Source organism: Xyrauchen texanus, chromosome 5 (genome assembly GCF_025860055.1).
Source record: "Xyrauchen texanus isolate HMW12.3.18 chromosome 5, RBS_HiC_50CHRs, whole genome shotgun sequence".
NCBI classification, from domain to species: Eukaryota; Metazoa; Chordata; class Actinopteri; order Cypriniformes; family Catostomidae; genus Xyrauchen; species Xyrauchen texanus.
Window position 1 is genome coordinate 37192841 of NC_068280.1, and position 20379 is coordinate 37213219.

Consider the following 20379-nt stretch of genomic DNA (forward strand, 5'->3'; position numbering starts at 1 on the left):
CCATCCATCCATCTTCAACCGCTTATCCGAAGTCGGGTCGCGGGGGCAGCTGGTCCAGCAGGGGGCCCCAAACTTCCCTATCCCGAGCCACATATTTTGACAATTCATTTGGAAAACATGTATCCATATAAATGATGCGATCCGCTTTTAAACAGCGGCGAAACACTTTCTTTTTACGTGTTAATACAAGGTCATACTACTGTGAGTGAAAAGGTGAATATGACGTCATGTAGGAACTTTATCTTGTGAGATTAATAGAGAAACTACATAATGTTTCTACAGCTTTGAACATGACTTTTTTTGCGTTTAGGATATTTTTACATGATATGCTAACCACTGCAGACTTGAAAATCGTATAGAAAGCTACACATAATATATTTTCCGCCTCACTCTATGAACGATCGGAAAATAATGTTGTGTACACAGTACTCTGTGGGGTTTTGAAGTTTGGAGTAGCAAATATAGTTCACCTTTTGTAAATTGTCATGTAAACATTTAGCTTTATGCTAAGCTAAAATTGTATTTGTTGCCTTAACATGCATCTGTGACCAGGCGCGATTTATATTTTATAACGAATTCTATGACGAAAATGCACGTTGGAGCATAACTTTTTTTCTCTAGTAAGAGCTTTGATATAAGAACAAAGATGTACTGCAAAACTTTTCTTAATGAGAATTTAAACATTGTTTTTCAGTAAACATATCTAAAAATCCTTTAAACAATATCAATTTACTTGTAGCAAAACTTCATATGATATTTAGGCTTTTATCCCCCAGAACATTTTCTTTCAAATGCAAGTTAATTGACTTTATTTACTTGTTTATAGTCAAAACAAGTAAAAAAAGTGCCAGTGCTGAAGAAGTAATCAAAAGTATTTAGATTACGTTACTGACCTTGAGTAATCTAAAGGAATACGTTACAAATTACATTTTACACTTCTGTAATCTGCTGTGGAATACTTTTTAAAAGTAACCTTCCCAACCCTGCCTATGTGTGTATAAGTCAAGATTTCTAGATAAATAAAACATCTAGATATTTTTATACTAATATTTATTTATATTAATTTTATATTAAGATATTAACCCTATAAAGCCTGACATATGAAATAATAGTAATGAAATACTATTTGTTTAATTTAGCAGGTTTTTTAACTTGCCAGTGGGGAAAAAAAGAGAAGAATTTTATGTATATATGTATGTGTGTGTGTATATATACAGTATGTGTATATGTATGTATATGTGTATATGTATTGGATTTTCCAAGATGAATCGACCCATCGATTCATCTTGGTATAGGGTTTTGTTATTTATATTTCTCTTAGCCCATGTCATGCCACAGGGTTACATTTTGGGGTATTTTAAGAGGACACCATGGGCTTTTCAGAAAAATCTAATGTTTGGGTATTTGGACATGGCGACTCCTCAGCACATCAAATCAAATATGAATAAAATATTTTCCCCAAAACAATTATTATTGTATGCTTTTTATACACCAAACTATTATATATTTACATTTAAATAAAATTGTAACACCAGTTATTTCAAATTCCAAACATTCCTTTTGCAAACAGAATAGAAATAAAACAAGGAGTCCTGCTGATCTCAACATCATTGAATCAGTCTGGGATCACATGAAGACACAGAATCAATTGAGACATCCTTAAATACATAATTGTGTAAGTTCTCCAAGATGTATGGAACAACCTACCTACCTACCAAACTTGAAAAACTGTGCACAAGTGTTCCTAGGAGAATTAGTACTGTTTTAAAGGCATAGGGTGGTCACACCCAATATTGATTTCGTTTTTTGTTATGATTACTGCACTTTGTATGAAGAAAATTGATAAATACAAATGATACATGCCATTTATTTTTTTAAACGTCCTCATTATACAAAATTTTACTACTGTAATTTTACTACAAGATACTACTGTATCTAAAACTTTTACACGGGTGGCGAATTTATACCAGACCGTGCAACATTATTCATATAAAAACGTACGACTTGCACATTAACCAATCACATACTGTACACTTCACAAACACTCATTCAGAACCCGAAAGTGTTACTTTCTTCCGTATTACACACAATGTACAATAATATCATGATTATTTTTATGCTATGGTAGGGAAAGATGTTGAACTTTATTGTTAGGTTAGGAATGGGGTTTGGGTTAGTGGTTAAAGTTATGAAAATACACTTTTGGATTCAAACGGAACAAACGCCACATTGGGAACTTCAGGGACATGAAGTATCATTCTGGGATCATTCTGGCCTATATCGTCAGAATGAACTTCGTCGGTACGAATTGCAACGAATTGGCCACTTCGTCTTTGACAAATTCTTGTGAGATCGAGATATTGACACACATTTCAACATCATTTTTCTAAAGACCTTATGACATTTTAAAGGGCACCTATTATGCCACTTTTGTAATTAAAGCTTTGGTGTCCCCAGAATGTTTCTGTGAAGTTCAGATCAAAATACCCAACAGCTCATTTATTATACTATGTTGAATATTCACATTTTTGGGTGGGAATAAAAACGAGCTTGTGTTGTGTGTGTGTCTTTAAATGCAAATTAACTGGTGCTCCCCACCCCGTATCCAGAATAAGGCGGAGTTATGACATCTCCGCTTCGGATCACTACACATCATTAGCTATATAACTGACAGCGAAAATAGTGGTGTTCAGCCCTATATGTTTGAACCGGAGTCAGACGCTGATGTGGGAGAGACTCCATCAGAAGTAACAACTTTGAGAATGAACCAGGAAGTCAGTATTTGATACATTTATTTATTTTTTGTAGAGTTTTTTTCAGCAGTTTGCAAAGATGGATGATCAACACACACACACACACACACACACACACACACACACACAAACTGTTACAACGTTCGCTATGCGCTATAACGAAACAACATACACAAACAAACATGTCCGTCTGCAGTGTCCGTCAAAAGTCAGGCCTGTACAAAGTGATGTCACTGTCACTTTGTACAGAATCTGCTAACGGCTTGTTCTGAGACAGTGCGTATGATTAAAGGGGATTTAAAAAAAGTACTGGGTGGATTTTTATAATTATATGGTGGTTGTGTACACACACTGCCAACACATATTTATGTTCAAAAAGTGAATTTTGCATAATAGGTCCCTTTAACCAAGTTGCTCAAATTCAGCAGATACTCATTTTATATCAGGAACATAAATGTTATCATTACTTTTACTTTATCGAAATCAGCAAATAATTCACAGTAAAAAGACATGTCAAAGCGTCCATTTTGAAAGTTATATTATAAGGTCAACTACTTCTGGAATGTTCCCAGGAGGCAGTAAACATCTAGTAATTAAAATAATAATAATAATTCCAGCAAAATAATCAACAAGCTTTAGAAAATAATGTATCAAATATGACGTGCGAGAATTTAAAGAGTTAATATATAGGGGTTAGTTCTCTTTCATCATCTCATGTTCGAGATCCACCTATGGGAAGGGCATCCATACCTGACCTCTGCAGAAGACAGACAGAAGCACGTGACCTATGCTTGGTAAGGACCCACCCCCTTACCTAAGAGTATACAACAACCTGCACGCGCTGCTGCTCCTCAGTTGACATTCACTTCTCGCGACCACTTCTCGTTTTCTCTCAGTTCGGTTGGATTTGGACTTTCACTAATTTGTCTACAGGAGGACACATCGCTCAGATCAGCCTCCACCAGACGTGACTGCCTTGTTTCAGCCAGGTTAGCTGTTTCTTGTTTATTGCAAGCCGCCCACGCTCGCTTAAACTACCACCAGGCTGCCCGCCTTTCTCTCTCACCACTTCCCCTGCCCCACACAAAGGATTTTACGGAGTTTCGCCTTAAATATGGCATTTTCAAAACCTACGGCTTCCTCCAGGGTCAGCCTATCGCATGCCTGCCCGGCCGAGTGAGGTACCCTCATCGCAGCCAGAGACCCTCATCCTTCTGTGTCTCTGGAGGAGGCTCTAGAGTTTCCGGAAAACTGTAGCCACTGCCTGACGCTGCCTAAAAAACTCCGGCACCGGAGGCTCGAGGTCGCCACTACCCAGTGCACCGACCTCGAATTCTCTGACTCCGATGGGGGAAACGGTGATGACGACATGCTCCTGGGTCCCTCCAGGGGCGCGAACTCTTAGCTGGGCCGATCAAAATAACCCGGGGTTCCCTGAGGTCATTATCTCAGCGGCCCCCTCGTTCGCCAATGAGCCGGCTGGTTCTGGTGATGAAGAAGATGCGGGCCTTCTCGAGGGTTCAGAGGACGAGGATACCATCCCGTCTTCTATGACTGCCCAGGCTAACGCCCCCGCGGCCCTCCCCCAGTCCGTCCTCATCGAGGTTTGTGAGCGAGCGGCCGCATTGTGGGTGCCCCTGTAGAGCCTGGCCAGGCTCTCTTTGGCCCTGCTGTCGCTTTAATGCAACAGCGTTGCGACGACAATTAAAAGGAGGACGAAGTGCTCAAATTATGCCTTCCTAGGAAGGCGGCACTGCGGCAGGCGCCCCCCGCGTGACCACCCAACCACCCATGCCTCGGGGCGTCCTTTCCAGCACCCCGGTAAGGCAAAGCCACGCAATAAGCCACCTACTCAGCAGAATAACCCATCCTCTGCTAAGTCCTGGGGTAGAATGTCTTTCGCCGCATCCAAGCAACCCCCAACTCTACCCCCTCCGACTCTAAACATAAGCGGCCGGCCTGATGCACGGCCTCAGGGGGCTTTGAGTCCACGTTCTCGGGCCACCAGCCCCCCGGGTTTTCACTTGGTGGGGTCAGTTCAGAACAATGTGTGTTCCCCTGTCCAGCTCATGTCGAAAAACCTCTCCGTGCTGGAAGTGTTTACAGTGGGAAAAAGTATGAGAGCAGTATCACCACACAGCCCCTATTACATCTCTCCCACGCATTCAATAAAGGCTTCGGCCCCAGTGTTTCACAAAAACATAAAAAATCTAATAAATCCATTACAGAGAGAGAACATCTCTCTGCAACTCCTTATGTCGCCCCTAGGTTGGCCACTAGATGGCGCCATTGCATTTCAAATGAGCAAATCGGGCATAAACGCAGCAATAAGGGCTTCCCCGGCTCAAGGTGGGGTCACTTACGAGCCACACAACAGCTTGGCATTCTATGTCGGCTCCCGAGTGGGTGATTCGAACCATAATGAATGGGTACAGACTCCAGTTTGCCAGGAAACCCCCGCCTTTCGGCGGCATTGTGTTTTCTCTCACAGAGAAGAGCGCTGCTCACATTCTGAAAGAAGAAATCTCCTCCTTCCTCGCGAAGGGGGCGATTCACGTAGTACCCCTAGATCAATGCAATCGGGGTTTTACTCCCATTATTTCCTAGTTCCAAAGAAGGACGGCTCTCTCAGTCCTATTATTAAATAGGTTACACGTAACCCGGTTCTCTGAAACATCGAGTGGAGAGATCCACCAAGCTTGCCCCCCATGCTGCACGAGAAGCGAATATACTTACTGAGGGGCAGCAGCGTGTGTAGGTTGTTGTATACTCTTAGGTAAGGGGGTGGGTCCTTACCAAGCATAGGTCACGTGCTTCTGTCTGTCTAGCCAGACTTGGTGCAATTGGATGCTTCTGCAGAGGTCCTGCCCTTCCCATAGGTGGATCTCTCCACTTGATGTTTCAGAGAACCGGGGTTATGTGAGTAACCTATTGTTTTTCATTGATATAAACAGTAGTGAGAAACTTGATATACAGGCATTATGTTGAATTTTTGTATAATTAACAGTAATAACAGCATAAATTAAAAGGCAGTTATAATACAAATCTATACATATACTACAGAATGATGGTGCAAAAAATACTATATTTTTCCAGGACATCAATTGTAATGAAAATGTCACAGTGCAAAAATCTTAATTGTCCTTAAAAACAGGCTTATTATTTTCTTTATGTAAAACATAATTTCTAATTTCTAATTTTTATTTTGGGGTGAAATATGATTGAGGAATTTTCATGTGAGATTTGCATGTGTGCTTTAGAAGCCAACATTTTTTTTATTTTTATTTTTACTTGTATATAACTATCAATAGTTAAAATGCAGAATTGCTACAATCAGTAAAAATATTGACTAAGGTTTTCCTAAGATTAGTCATATCGTTGTTCCTATTCTTGTTTAATTCATGACAGTTGCCTCGCTAATATGCCATTACATCTGAAAATAATGCTTCTTGACTACTTTCTATGTACATATCCATGTATACACTCACTTAACACTTTATGTACACCTACTTATTCATGTGGTTATCTAATCAGCCAATCATGTGACAACAGTGCAATGCATAAAATCCTTCAGATATGGGTCAGAAGCTTAAGTTAAAGTTCACATCAACCATCAAAATGGGGAAAAAACTTGATCTCAGTGATTCCGACCATGGCTTGATTGTTGGTTGGTTGGCCAGATGGGCTGGTTTGAGTATTTAACTCAAAAATTGTATGTAACTGCTGATCTCCTGGGATTTTCATGCACTACAGTCTCTAGAGTTTACTCAAAATGGTACTAAAAAAAATTAAAAATATCCCAAAACATCCAGTGAGCAGCAGTTCTGCAGATGGAAACAACTCGTTGATAAGAGAGGTCAATGGAGAATGGCCAGACTGGTTCGAGCTGACAGAAAGGTTAAGGTAACTCAGATAACCAGTCTGTAGAATTGTACACATCCAGAAGACCACGTTGGGCACTTTATTAGGACCACACTGTAGTTTTCCTGACAAAATGCTCAGCGAGTGTATATTTTGACTACTCCACTCCAAGGGCCAGAAATGAACTTTTCCATTAGGGGGCAATATTTACCCACTGAAATTGATGTTATTTTTCAATAATTTTTTTCTAACTTTATAAAATGCATAATGCTTTTATGTAAATACTTCAATTTAATCAATTCATTCAATTTGAATAATGAGAATCAACATCAACTAATATTTGTAAGTCTGGGTATTGGCATTGATTTCCAAATTTAATAGGATTAAATTAGATTCCAATTTTGATTTGATTAAATATGAATTCATTTGGAAATATTTCAATGTCAACAGGCATGTTTCAATAATACATGTCGCCTGATCTCTACACTGCATAATGAGCATTGTGATTGAAGCACATTCCAGATTCCACTTTTTTTTGTAATTCACGTATTTTCCGAAAATAATGGCTATTTAATTAACACAGCCTACAACACTATATTAATGCAATGACCCAGATAAGGTAGCATTTTTCAAGATTTGAAATGAGCAGCTTATTTAACAAAACTGATATCAAGTCCTTCATGCCAACTGAATAAAACAAGGCAAAAATAAACATTTCACAGTGTTTAGTAAGAGATGATTCACACAGTAAAAGTGGTCAATGTTCTGTATAAGTATTGCTACTAATAGTTTTATTTAACATTAGGGTTATTTAACTTATCCAGATTAACATAATATTATTATTGCATAAATTAAAGAATTTGGTTACATTATATTTTGTGATAACTTTCTAAATTTATATCATCCATCCCCTCCTGCACTTTTGGCCCCTAGATGAGTATGCTTTTCAGACAGATAGCAGCATATGTAAGATTGCTGAGCAGGGAAGTATAGCACAGTGTACTCACTCATAGGATACTCATTAGGGCAATTTATTTTCAGCGAGAAGAGCTGTCACAGAATTTAGTGCAGGAACATGACATTGAATTGTCTATGCGCATCGATGTTATGAGGATTCACCTCCGAATTTGAACCCCATTAATTTCCAACAGTGTCCCCTTCAATATAAAATGTAATACACTGTTCAAATCAGTTGTGCCCTGAATAATGCCAGATAGCTCTATAACATCTCTTGAATGGTTTATAAATGTGCATGAATAACTGCATACAAGGCAAACCCATTTTAGAGAATAATTTATTGCCAGTAGTAAAGCAGTTAAGCTATTGGCAGTATTTAATAAAAATCATAAAACAAGACCATAGCATTGCTCACACACACACACACGCAGACCCCTGAAAAAGTCATGTCTGTGAATAATCTCGCAATATAAATATATTGGGTCCCATTTTCATGGTGGAAAAAAAATACAGATGTTTCAAGGTCACAATTTACAAACAAATAATAATAATAAAATAAAAAAAATACACATCACAAGATTATGCAGACGACCATCAGTTAAGCCTTTCTGACTTAAATGCTTGTGATGATCACACATTCATATCTTTAATTTATTCTCTTCTGCTTTTTTATTTTGCTTCTGAATGATCATACAGTAAAGTTGATAAAGACACACCATTTGGGTTGGTATACTACTTTTTTGGAAAACAAATATCTACAAAAACCTAGTAAAACCTTGAAATCAAAACTGTACATTAAAATTTACAATTCAAATGAATGAGGATTTGTATAAAAATCAGTTTGCATGGTTTTATCTATACAAATACAGATATCACCTTGAAATGATGCTTTACTATTATCCATGACAAAATAGTTATTTTCTGTGTAAATTGTACATCTCAGAATGGTTTTGTCAGACATCATGTGCATGATGATTGGTGTTCTTTAATGGCACAGCCAAGTCTTATACTTTCTCCAATACTAAATAATAATAATAATAATAAAGCCCACAAGAGCTACTTGAGAGAACTTGTGTTCAGTCAAGTCCAACACCTTTCTTCAGTGAGAGAAAGATTCATTTGTGTGTATGTGTGAGGGTTTGGCATTTACGTTAACCGTGTACTGTGTATGTTGCACATTTAATACACAGTCTCCTGTTGCAGGGTTTCATTTAGGCACTTTTGACATTCTGCTGTTGGATCCAGTGTCAGACTTCAGTATGCTGTTGTTGAGAGTCCAGCGGCAGTTTGACCAGCCTTTTAAACTGCCCTTCCTCCTCCTCTCCTCCACTCTCGTAATCGCTAATCATCACCTCTGACTCCTCGCAGCATGCCGACATGTCAGAGCAAGACGCCGTGGACGTGTATAGTGACAGAGACATGTTATCAGCGGCAGGGGGATCGAAGTCACAGCCGTAGCCCAGTGGGAAGCCACCTCGCCGGTATCCTCCAGGGGATCCAGCGGTTGATGATGTGATGGTATTGGTGGGGTTGGTCTGGGGTTCTGGGTTTGAAGAGTAATGGTGGTGGGGTATGAACTGCGTGAGGCTGTAGAGTTGGGGTAAAGGTGGGCGCTGGTGGACCACAGACCCGGGGCTAGACGGGGTGCTGTTTAGCCCTCGCTTGGATACTTGCAATGTGTCATAGCGCTCCCCATATTCTGGCACGGGCGGAGGAGGGGGCAGGTCATCGTGGGCAAGAAAGTCATCAGGTGGGAGAGGGAAGTCGCTTTCAATGTCATATCCACCTGTATAGTAGTCTGTGTCCAGCAAGGCGGGGTCACTGTAAAGGGTGCGTGGGGCCTCCACTACCTCATACTGAGGATACTCCTGGATTCCAGGAAGTTGAACGCTCGGCATCCAGTCAGATGTGTCCCAATGATAGCCTGTTGGACAAAATAAATTGTCAACATAACAATGACTGTTCAAAGCAAAATCTGTTGATTAGATTGGGGTTACACACACACAGTCAGAAGGAAGGCTGAGGTCAATTCAACTTCAGTGAGGTCAATTTAATAGGAATATTCCAGGTTAGGTTCGTAAAGACAAAAACTTACAGTAGAAGTCTATGGGGCAACTGTTGTACGCTAGGCCAATTGAATTTCATTGTAAGTGCATAGCTGTCAACGTATTTGTTTGTTTTTACAAACTGAGGTACAAGTCAAAAATGTTATCTAGTAATCTACATAAAAGAAATACAATCAAAATATTGTATTTAACCCAGAACATTAATTTACGAGATTAGCTGAAATCTCCCTATGCAAGTTTCTTTTCAAATTATAATAAAGGCTGTCGATGTAACGCATTAATTATATAAAAAATAACATGTTAAAAACGCAGTTAATCATGTCCTCTGACTGTACATAGATTCCATAATAAGCCAATTAAATTCAAACCAATTCAAGCTTGAAGTGCTACCTCCATGATTTTGCTAGTCTCAGTCAGCACCGGGCAATCAGCACAACTCCAGCTGTACAGGTAATGTGCAGCTGTACAGGCAACAAACCGACAGCTGTTTGAAGACAGCTGGACAGAGCAGAGTGCATAGCTCTTGACACGCTTCTTAAAAGTTGCAAACTACATTTAACTTAACATAGCATCCTAAAAAACAAGGTGTTTATGTTCAATGATATGGAAATAAACCAAAAAAATAAATAGAATTCTAAAGCCTCTTTTTGTATTGTCTAATCACTTCTCTAGTTGACTGCCAAAATAATGTCTTTGAATGATCAAAAGTATTATATTATATATATAATTATTTTTGGTGATTATATATTGAATTATGTTTATTTGGGGGCTTTTTTAAGCAAAAACTGCACTTTATTGCAATTAATTTAATATATTAATTTGCATCTAATTCGATAACAAATTTTAATCAATTGACAGCCCTAATGATATATTTATTCTATATACTCCATGAACAAAAATTGAATTGACTTCAACACCCACATAAAACATCACCCAGTTAATGCCAGCCAGGTTAGCAGTCATTTAAAACCAACTGCATGCAACGTCAGTATCACAACACAATGCAGATCAATTCAACACAACAATACTACGGCACACACTAATTTACACAACACACATGAACACACGCATACCACAGAAACTCAAGTAAATTTGATAAAATATGACAACATGCAATTAATATACTTTAAAATCTATTTTCCACATAATATTTCATTATGTATCTTTTGAAGGTGTGTTTCAAAGAAAGTGTTTTGGAGAGGTTTTGGGAGTATTTCTGAAATCACACTGTAAATGTAACTGCAAAAAACACTTTATTAGTGCTGTGACAATTTTTTTTTTTCAAATAAATGGCAACGTTGCCTCTTCCATGGCTCCAACGCCACCAATGGAAAAGATTTGAAGAAAAGGTGTCATGAAAAAATTTTTGTCACAGAACTGTGGGCATGCAGAGGTTTGTTATATTAAAGGGAGGTAAACAAACAAAACAAAAGCAAAAAAATCAAATCAAAAGGCTTCAGACAAACCGTACAAAATAAAAGAAATCACCTCTTGGGTTCTTGTGTTCATGAGCCGAGAATGACTCTTTATACAAAGAAGCAAAGAGAAAATAAGAGGAGAGAAAGACAAAATGTCAAATGCTGGAAGATACTGAGAGAGAAAATGAGGGTGTAGGAGGTGAATACAAAAGATAAGAGTAAACATCAGAGTATGTGGAGACAATATACATGCCATTTGCTTGCACAGAAACATGGTGGGAAAGATGAGGTTTTCCCTTGTTACATTTAATTTCCAGCAAAATTTCCAATTAAGGGTGACAAGATAAAATTTTGTGCATCTCAAATGAGATGCCTGATTGGCTAATGAGGCATATGATAGACATTTACAAGAAGTTATTAGTCACTTTTAATGCATTAGTTCCACAGACATACTAAGGGTGAAGAAAATGGCATTTTGAGACCTAATATTCACCCTTTAGACATTAATGACATGGAGACCAGACACTTAACAATCAGCTAATGAAGCAGCAAAAGAATACCTTCTTTTTCCACCGAGTCAACAACAGTGCTGACAAGGTGGATTACTGTCACTAGGGAGGCTTGTGGGAAGGGCAGATAAGAGAAATCTAACATTAATTTTTTTAGAAGAAAACATGACAGGAAAGAAACACTGGAAGGCAAGTTTGCAAGGGCGAGAGGAAACAACAGAGACAAAAGCATTTCTCATAATGAGACACTTCATTCTGACAAAACGGGTGGCTTGATTTGATTTAACAGTGTGTCAGAACAATAGATAATACTCTGGTTTTACAGGACTTCAAAGAGTTTACATTTTGCCTTTTGACTAGGGTGTGAATTGAGGGATGGGTGAATGGCAGAGGAATTTGGTTTAGTCAATAAGGCACACCTCTGGGTTGAGGACAGTGGGAGTGAAGGCTGACGTTATGCTCATGATCACAACACATTAACATACAGATGGAAGGAAGGATCAGGAGAATTCTCAAAGATAAAACAGAACAAAGTCACGCTTTGACCCCAAAATATAAATGATGCTAAAAAAAAAGCGGCAGGAATTTTTTGAGGAAATGCAGGTACATTCCCATAAGGACATATGGAGAGAGTTGTTCGGTCAGGGTTAGGGGCTTGAAAAGGACAAATGAGGGTCAAGAGTCAAAGGTTAGATGACTTGCGTCCCTTTCACATGACTTGCTTCAATACAAGCATCATGAGCTGCTTGAACCTTCACATTTTGCACAGCAGATAGCGTCATGAATGGTGGTTTTACTATTTTAATATTTATTGATTCACCAAAAATATCTAATTGTGTATAATAGTGGTCAAACAATGTTTTTTTGTTTTTTTTTTGGCCAATGTCAAAACAAAGCAGGGTTGTCAGTGGCCAATATATATGTGTATGATATAATTTAAAGACAGTGTAGATGTACATAACATTGAAGAGATTAAAAAAAGAATATATTTTAGCCAGTATTTATTCAAACCACCCAACCCCAAAATTTTTTAAAAGAAACAATTAACAGAAAATAATTAAAGCTTTGTCCATTAAGATAGTTGGTAGCTTTTCTACTGAAGAGGAAAGTAAACTTAAGGCGCGGTCACACATCCCTTCGCATGGCGAAATTCTGCAGGTGAAGATGGCGTGGCCGGACAGAGCAAGAGTGAAACCAGCAATTTTTTTTATTGTCAAGCACTTTATACTCGTAAGTTAAAAAGTTAAAGAAATTGTTAAAGTTAAAAAGAAATCCAATACTAAAATGGTATCCTTTGTCCATTGTGAATATTCAGTGTAGCTGTGTACGAAGCACCACTCACACAGAGGTCAATGTTAAACCAAGTTACTTACCATTAGTTAGCGTGGTGAAATTCTCATGTTAAAGTTCACCAAACTTGAACTCCGCAAGAAATACTCGAGTGGAAATTTTTCGAAGTCTATTGCGCAATACAGTTGCATAGATTCCCACTGAGATTAATGTATTTCGGAATTTCACTGTGCAAAGGTATGTGTGACCAAAGCTTTAGAGGCAAATTCACTAAATTGTTGCACCACTTTTGCATGTGGCATGTTAGTGCAAATATGTGTGTCACATTTATATACCAACCACCTACAAACTAGTTTAAGCAGGTGCAATCAGTGCTAAAATAGTGCACCGTCTTGAGTTTTTTAATGAAGTCACTGCTATTCTTTTCCATGAAACACTCCTTTCAAATTAAATTAGGCTCATTTTTGATTGCGCTTCATTAAAAAAACTCTGTGCTATTTGGCTGGCAAATTTGCTGTTGTAAGCAGGCAGTAAACAGAATTTTATAAATGCTCAGTGAAAACAGATTTCGTGGGTACGTTTACGCCGTTGCCTGAATCAAGCGCTATACCAGGGTACACAAAGCATGTAAATAAACTGCACTTTGACAGGGCACAACTCATTCTAAATGAATTCCCCCCATTATCATTAAAGGTAACACTTAATCGACAGTTAATTTGCCAGGTAGGCATGGTTATCGGCCGATACAATAATATGAAATAAAAAATAAATTGGCCAAAATATAGGCTAATTAACTGAATATCTTAATTTGCCCTCAACGTGGTCTTACAACTCAATGCATCTAGTTCAGGATGAGCAAAGGATCAAATTATTTTCTATTTTGTTAATTTTTGTGATATGTATGTTACTTGAATTGTCCTGTTAATCATTGTCTGTGCTTCGAAAGGTGAGTGGGAAATGGGGTCAAAGATGAAATGGTTTAAACTTTGAACGCTGCATTACAACACCTGACTTGTGCTGGGGGTAATGTATGCTTTGCTCCACAGAGTACAAAGTATTGTGAAACACTGAGGCAAGTTATGTGAAAGGACCTTTAGACATAGTTATCAGGATCAGCTGTGAGCAACAGAAATAATATGTGAGACCCATCACATGTACTTTTCCTACCCTGCTTTTACATTCTGAGCTGATGTCTTCAACCATCCATTGGCTTCATTAAGAGAAACAAAGGGGGGGGGGGGATAAGAATACATAGCATGAATTCCATACAGAGAACTTAAAAAATACTGCTGTATATCGGTCAATCTTAGATGTTGCCTTGAACTTATAAAAATCTAATGAGAAGTAGCCGAGAGCAATAGCGGGGAAAAGAAAGACACGTGAAAAGATATGCTTTCTTCCTTTTATGCCTTGAGAATTTCACAGGGCCTTTAGTGATCACTTCCTTCGACCATGGGCGAGTGTTCACTTACGAGCAGGCCTCTATTTTAAAACTGTGCTCTGTGTCTGTGGTGACATTTGATCCAAATGGGAGCTGAAGCCCCAGTGCAGCGATAGGAAAGAGAGAGAAACATGACAACACATGACCCAAAAATAAATCATCCTTTACACTCGGTTACCGCAGTAAAAGAGAAAAACACAGGGTTATTAGATGTTTAGTATAAAATCCCAGGCGTTAGGGACACCATATGATTCCAACCACTAATCAGTAACAAAGTATTTCAGAAAGTAGGCATTGTTCTGAATAATACTAATACTTTTTCTGCAGTACACAGTATATGATATAACTTGACCTTCCATTTCCACTGTGATAAATTAATATCAGTCATCGTGTTTTTACAGATCCTTTACAATTCATTGATAATAAGACTACCAAGATTTCAGACATTTTACACAAAATTGGATTAAACAATGCAGCAGGTCATGTGACAACAACATAGCATACTATTGTTTGAAACATTTACTGCTGCATAATGTCTACAATTTCATATACTATTTAAAAAAGTGGTATACAGTGTATACTGCGCAGTATGCAGTTAGCAGCATACTAGTATTCTATTCACAGAGTTACAATAAAAGATGTATTCTCATCACACTATTGAATTGAGTCTTGATTATAAATACATGCTTTATAGATAAAACTTATTTCATAAAGTCCTATTAAACACATCACAAAAATATTTACAATTTATCGATCAAAAGAGTAAAAGCAAACCAGCTGATCATTCCCATCTATACGTACCATTGTCGTCACAGGACTCAGACTGGAAGGAGCTGAGAGATTGGACCTCAGACATGCTCTCTCTGGTGTTGTAAGGGTGACACGCACTTTCCTCCACTGGCTTCTTACTCAGACATTGGTCCAAGTCCACCACTTTAGCTGTGTGTAAAGAAAATATGAAACAGATATGTTACATTGTTAACAATCACATGTTTGAATAGCAAATGTGTCCCTGTACATACCATCATAATCGTAATCCCAGCTGGGCTTTTGTATGGAGTCGCTGTCGGACACTGAATTCGAGGGAGGGGGAGGAGGCAGGTTAGGTGCAACACTGCAAACGGCCACTGTCTTTCTGTGTCCGTGCACCGAGTCGGGGTTGAACGTGCTGAATTCTGGGTGCTCCAGTATGGTTGAGCCCTCAAAGGAATTGCGGTCCAGATTGTTGCGGGAATCACTGGGAATGCTGGGAGTGTAGGAGATGGGCCGCACAGGGACCTGCGGCGGGATGTCAGAGTAGATGTTCTTGTTGAGTTTTGCATCGAAGTATGGCCGTTGGAGGAAGGAGTGTGGAGCCCCCATTCCTATGCAATGCTTGTCGTCATCGTCAGATTTGGATTTTGAGCGCCGGCATATTCGCTTTCGAACCAAGACGAAGAGAAGGACCAGAAGGAAGATACAGGTGACGAAGACGACGATTCCAATAACTTCCTCCAGGCCGATGTTCCAAGAGGTAGAGACAAATTCATTGCGGATTTCGGCACGGAGTTCACACTGTCCTCCGCTATAGCCCATGGAGCAGTTACAGTTGAAGGAGCCGTATGTGTTTTGGCAGTGACCGCCATTAGCGCAAGGGTTCTTCAGGCACTCATCAACATCACTGAGGCACCTACACACATGCATATGTAATGTAAATACAAAGATGCATATGCATTTCTTAGTACACAATACTGCCCTACAAATGCAAAAGTCAGTAACTACAGCAACACTGTCAGAGGACAGACTATGTAGTTATTGCATTTTGGCTTTCCATGACAGAATATGCACATGAGCACATCAACCCACAAAGACTATAAAAGTTAAATTCAAGAATGTCTCAAGAGATGTAGTATCTCATAAGGAAGCATTTCATTATCTACATTTGATTCAGTGTTGACAAGTCTCACAGGTTAATTCAATCGGGCAAAAATATGTACCTGTTTCCTTGAAAACCAGGTTCACACTCGCACACAGGGCCGTCCAGGCTATCGATGCACTTGCCGCTGTTCTTGCATGGGTTATCTTTGCAGTATGGACCCAGCTGACACCTGAAAGAAGATTAAAACGAGACAAAATGTCAGTCAGAAACCCATATTAGTAAAACTCTAAATAAGAAACCCTGAGTTTGGACTGTTTATAATTTCTGAAAATTCCAGAAAAAATAAATTCTGTATTACTGAATTGAATCTAATTACCAATAGGGCTGAAACGATTAGTCAACGTTATCGACAACGTTGAGTTTGATCTCATTTAATGTAACGAGATCACATTAAACTCTAATGATAATGCGCAAGAGCAGCACCGCAGTTCGCGCCTGACTGAGGAGACGAAGAATTACACCGCTCACAGTCCAGATGCACTCTAAACTTTCTATACAGCTTCAGGGGATGTAGATCGCAACGTATGAGAAAATTATAATGCAAAAATAAAAAATAAGTAAACACAGTTGTGGAATAAGTGGAGCTGGAGCTGCCGCTACGCTGAAGCAAAACTTGCGTGTCAAGCGTCTTTTAAGGCAACACCCCAGCGTTACATCTTAAATGCAGTGGAAATGGGGCCTGTCTAGATTTGATCAAAAATTACTTTTTCAAATAGTGATGGTGCTGTTTTTTACATAGAGTAATGCCCTGACTATACTTTGTGATCAGTTGAATGCCACTTTTGTGAATTAAAGTACCAACTTCCTTCCAAAACAGCAAAATCTGTACATTATTCCAAACCTTTGGCCACCAGTGTATATATATTTCATAGAATTACAATACTCAAAGTGCCAAGAATCAACATCTTTAGTTATATTAAACCGTTTTAGTCTACCTGTTCCTGTGAATCTCCTTTTTCCCCAAATAATATAATTTTACAAGGGTTTATCTGTAATGATAAACATGCTGAAACTCAGGTCCGCTAATCCCGGATGTAGTTTTTATTTTTTTACTTACACTGACATGTCTATGTTCTATGCTGCTTCTATGACTCTACAATGAAGCAGGAAGCTGTTCAGCACATGTTGTGTAATATATAACAGTTTTGAATCACAATACACTAAGCGTAAATAATCACCAGATATTAATTAAATATTGTATTGCCTCTTCAAATTTAAAATAAAAGGTGTCTGAACACTTTATGGATGTCAAACTTGGTGGAATATGTTCATAGCTACGGTGATGAACTACAACTGTGGTTACTCTGACCTGTGTTGAGGTGCTTGAGGTCACTGACTTCATACATCCACTAAAAATGACCTTGTGACTAGTTGGTTTAACGTAATTGAAAACATGGGGAAGTTAGTTCTGAGAAAATGTCTAGAATTATTTGTTTGCAGATTCCACGTTTTAATATTTCGTATCTAATGCAGTGAAATCTATACATTTTTAAGAGTGATTTAAATGTCCAAATACTTAATGGGGCCACTTTATGTGTGTGTGTGTGCTCTCACCGTTGGCCAGAATATTGTCCTCTGCACTGGCAGTAGAAGTCTCCTCCACGTGGGACACAAGTACCTCCATAGAGACAGGGATTAGAAGCACAGGGACTGATACTGACTTCACAGTGTGTGCCCATAAATGCAGCGGTGCACTTACAGAAATACCCTACAACACAGCACAAAGTACAGTGTGTTAGCTAGTCCACTAAATGTAACCCTTTTACTGTTTTTAACAGGTCAAGTGACTGTGATCCTGTAAAGATATATCAAATGGGCAATTTTTTAGGGAAATAGATGGGTAAAGAACTACTGTTACTCAAATAAAAAAAAAAAAACACCATTCATACCTCCATTAGGCAGTGATGAACATGTGCCTGCATTGTTGCAGGGGTTACTGGAGCAGCCCTGGACCAGTGGAGACAAGCTGCACCCAGGAGCCGCCTCGACCAGCTCCTCCAGGACTGAGTGAACTCCTCGAACCTGAGACAGCGGCAGCTCCCTCTCATTGAACACGATCCCTTCCAGGCAGCCCCGAAGCCCGTTCACCACCAGTCTCCCTGAGCCAGACACTGGCCGGGCATAGCCCCCAAAGAAGATGCTGGAGTCCAGGTTGAGGGTGCGCAGAGTGCCTGGTGCTGTGCCTGATGCGGCATGGACCTGATCCAGGACCAGTCTAGCGTAGTTGCCATCTACCTCGAGAGAGACTGTGTGCCACTGTCCATCACTGACCTGGGTACTGTGGACAGACACCACACCAGGGCCACTGCCGCAGTCAAACTTATACTGTAGACGGCCGTTCACAATCTGAAATAAACACACAGGGACAGCATGCTAAAGTAATCAATCTGCCTGGTAATTAACGTGAAATGCTTTTGGGAAATTTACATGTCCTCCTGTGTGACATGCTATGATCTATTTAAAACAATTATAAATATATTTAGCTGATTCTTTTTTCATTAGTATGCATGCAATTTTTTTGGCCATATTAGAAAATACATTAAATATTTTTAAATACTTTTAAAAATGAATGTAACATTTGGGACCATTTAAAATTAAGACAAAAGGGTGATTAAAAAAATAAATCCATCTAAATATACCTTCCCCTAAATATTCATAAACATTTGAAAGTTGAGACTCTCAAAACTGGAGTGTTCACCCAGTTAAATAATGGGTGAAAACATTTTATGAAAGATAAATGACACTTTAGGGAGAAGTAGATAAAGTTACACAGGGAGATGATGCCGCTTGCATTTCACTCCCAGACTCCTTTGCTCCTTCAGTCAGTTTTGTGGTTTTCCCTCACCAAAGCGGAATGCATGAGAAAGCATCCCCCTCTCTTCCCCCAGCCCCAGAATAACTCTGTTTCTGTTTTCTCTTCTTTTTTTTGGAAGGGTTGCGAGGGTTACAGCCTACACTCACCTCCAGTATGCTGTAGTCTGTGCCTTTGGCATACATGACAGTAGCGTGGGTAGAGAATGTTCTCAATCTGAGGGACAGCTTCATTTCTTCCTTATTCTCGTTCTCCATCAGCCTGTACCGTACATATCCGTTACCACTGAACGTTAAGGACTCACTCTCTAAAACAGACATAGAGCAAACAAAAATGCATTATAAGTGACAACATAATTTCAACACAAAACTGTGTATTTACACTCACTCAGCATATTATTAGCAACACTATGGTCCTAAAAAGTGTACAACATGGTTTTCTGCTGTTGTAGCCCATTTGCCTCAAGATTCGACGTGTTCTGAGATTACATTATGCTCATTACAATTGTACAGAGTGGTTATCTGAGTTACCTTAGCCTTTCTGTCCCATGTTTTCTGCAGGTTTTATGAAGCTAAATTTAAGACCTTTTTAAGACCAACTAAAGAAAAATTAAGGAATCAATGTGTGTGTGTGGGAGGGGAGGTTTCTCAGCATCTTCTGCACATTTGATTTTGTCCCAAAAGTGGCTATAAATGAAGTCCAGATTTTGACAATTGAGTGACAATTACACAACTATTACAAAAGGTACAAACAATTATTGATGCTCAATTAGGCAACATAAGAAGAACAAAGGCGTGCAAACTTCTGAACTGTATGATTTGTGTAAATAAGAGTACATTTTGTGTTATGTAGCTTTTGAATGGTAGTACTACATAAAAATGTAATCTCTTTTGTATACATTCTGCAAGGTGTGTGGAAATTTATAGAAACAAAAGGATTATGCAAACTTCTGGACTTAACTGTATAGGCTATATAGTTTACATTTTATTTTTTTATTTCGTTTTTTCACGATTTAACCACATTTGAGCTTTTTTTAATGTACAAATTCCATGTAGCCTGTCCTATCCATATGATGTCATATTGCATGTGTAATTATGCCAGTTGACTTCACAAAAATTCACAACATTGTAAATTCAAAATACAACCCTCACATCTGAACATAAAAATGCTTGTACTACGTAAAAAGTGCAGTATAGCTCTCTAAATGTGACATTGTCTGATTTACCTCCGTGCTCGTGGGGAAATGAACATTACAGAAAAATACTTGCTTACATATTCACGGGCAGCACAAACAAATGGATCGGCTTCTTTCAGTTTGTTGTTGGAAACACATTTTTTTATCGGTGCATTTCTA

General features: G+C 38.8%; 1 protein-coding gene across 1 annotated transcript in view; it reads right to left on the minus strand.

The window, feature by feature from the left end:
• Positions 1-7773: 7773 nt before the first annotated feature.
• LOC127643821 (protocadherin Fat 1-like) overlaps positions 7774-20379 on the minus strand; it is a 116909-nt gene continuing 104303 nt past the window's right edge. The window contains 8 exon segments of the mRNA XM_052126719.1: positions 7774-9495; positions 11126-11161; positions 15097-15234; positions 15318-15964; positions 16272-16382; positions 17768-17921; positions 18103-18559; positions 19175-19332. Coding sequence (XP_051982679.1) covers positions 8819-9495; positions 11126-11161; positions 15097-15234; positions 15318-15964; positions 16272-16382; positions 17768-17921; positions 18103-18559; positions 19175-19332 — 2378 coding nt within the window. The 3' untranslated portion in view covers positions 7774-8818.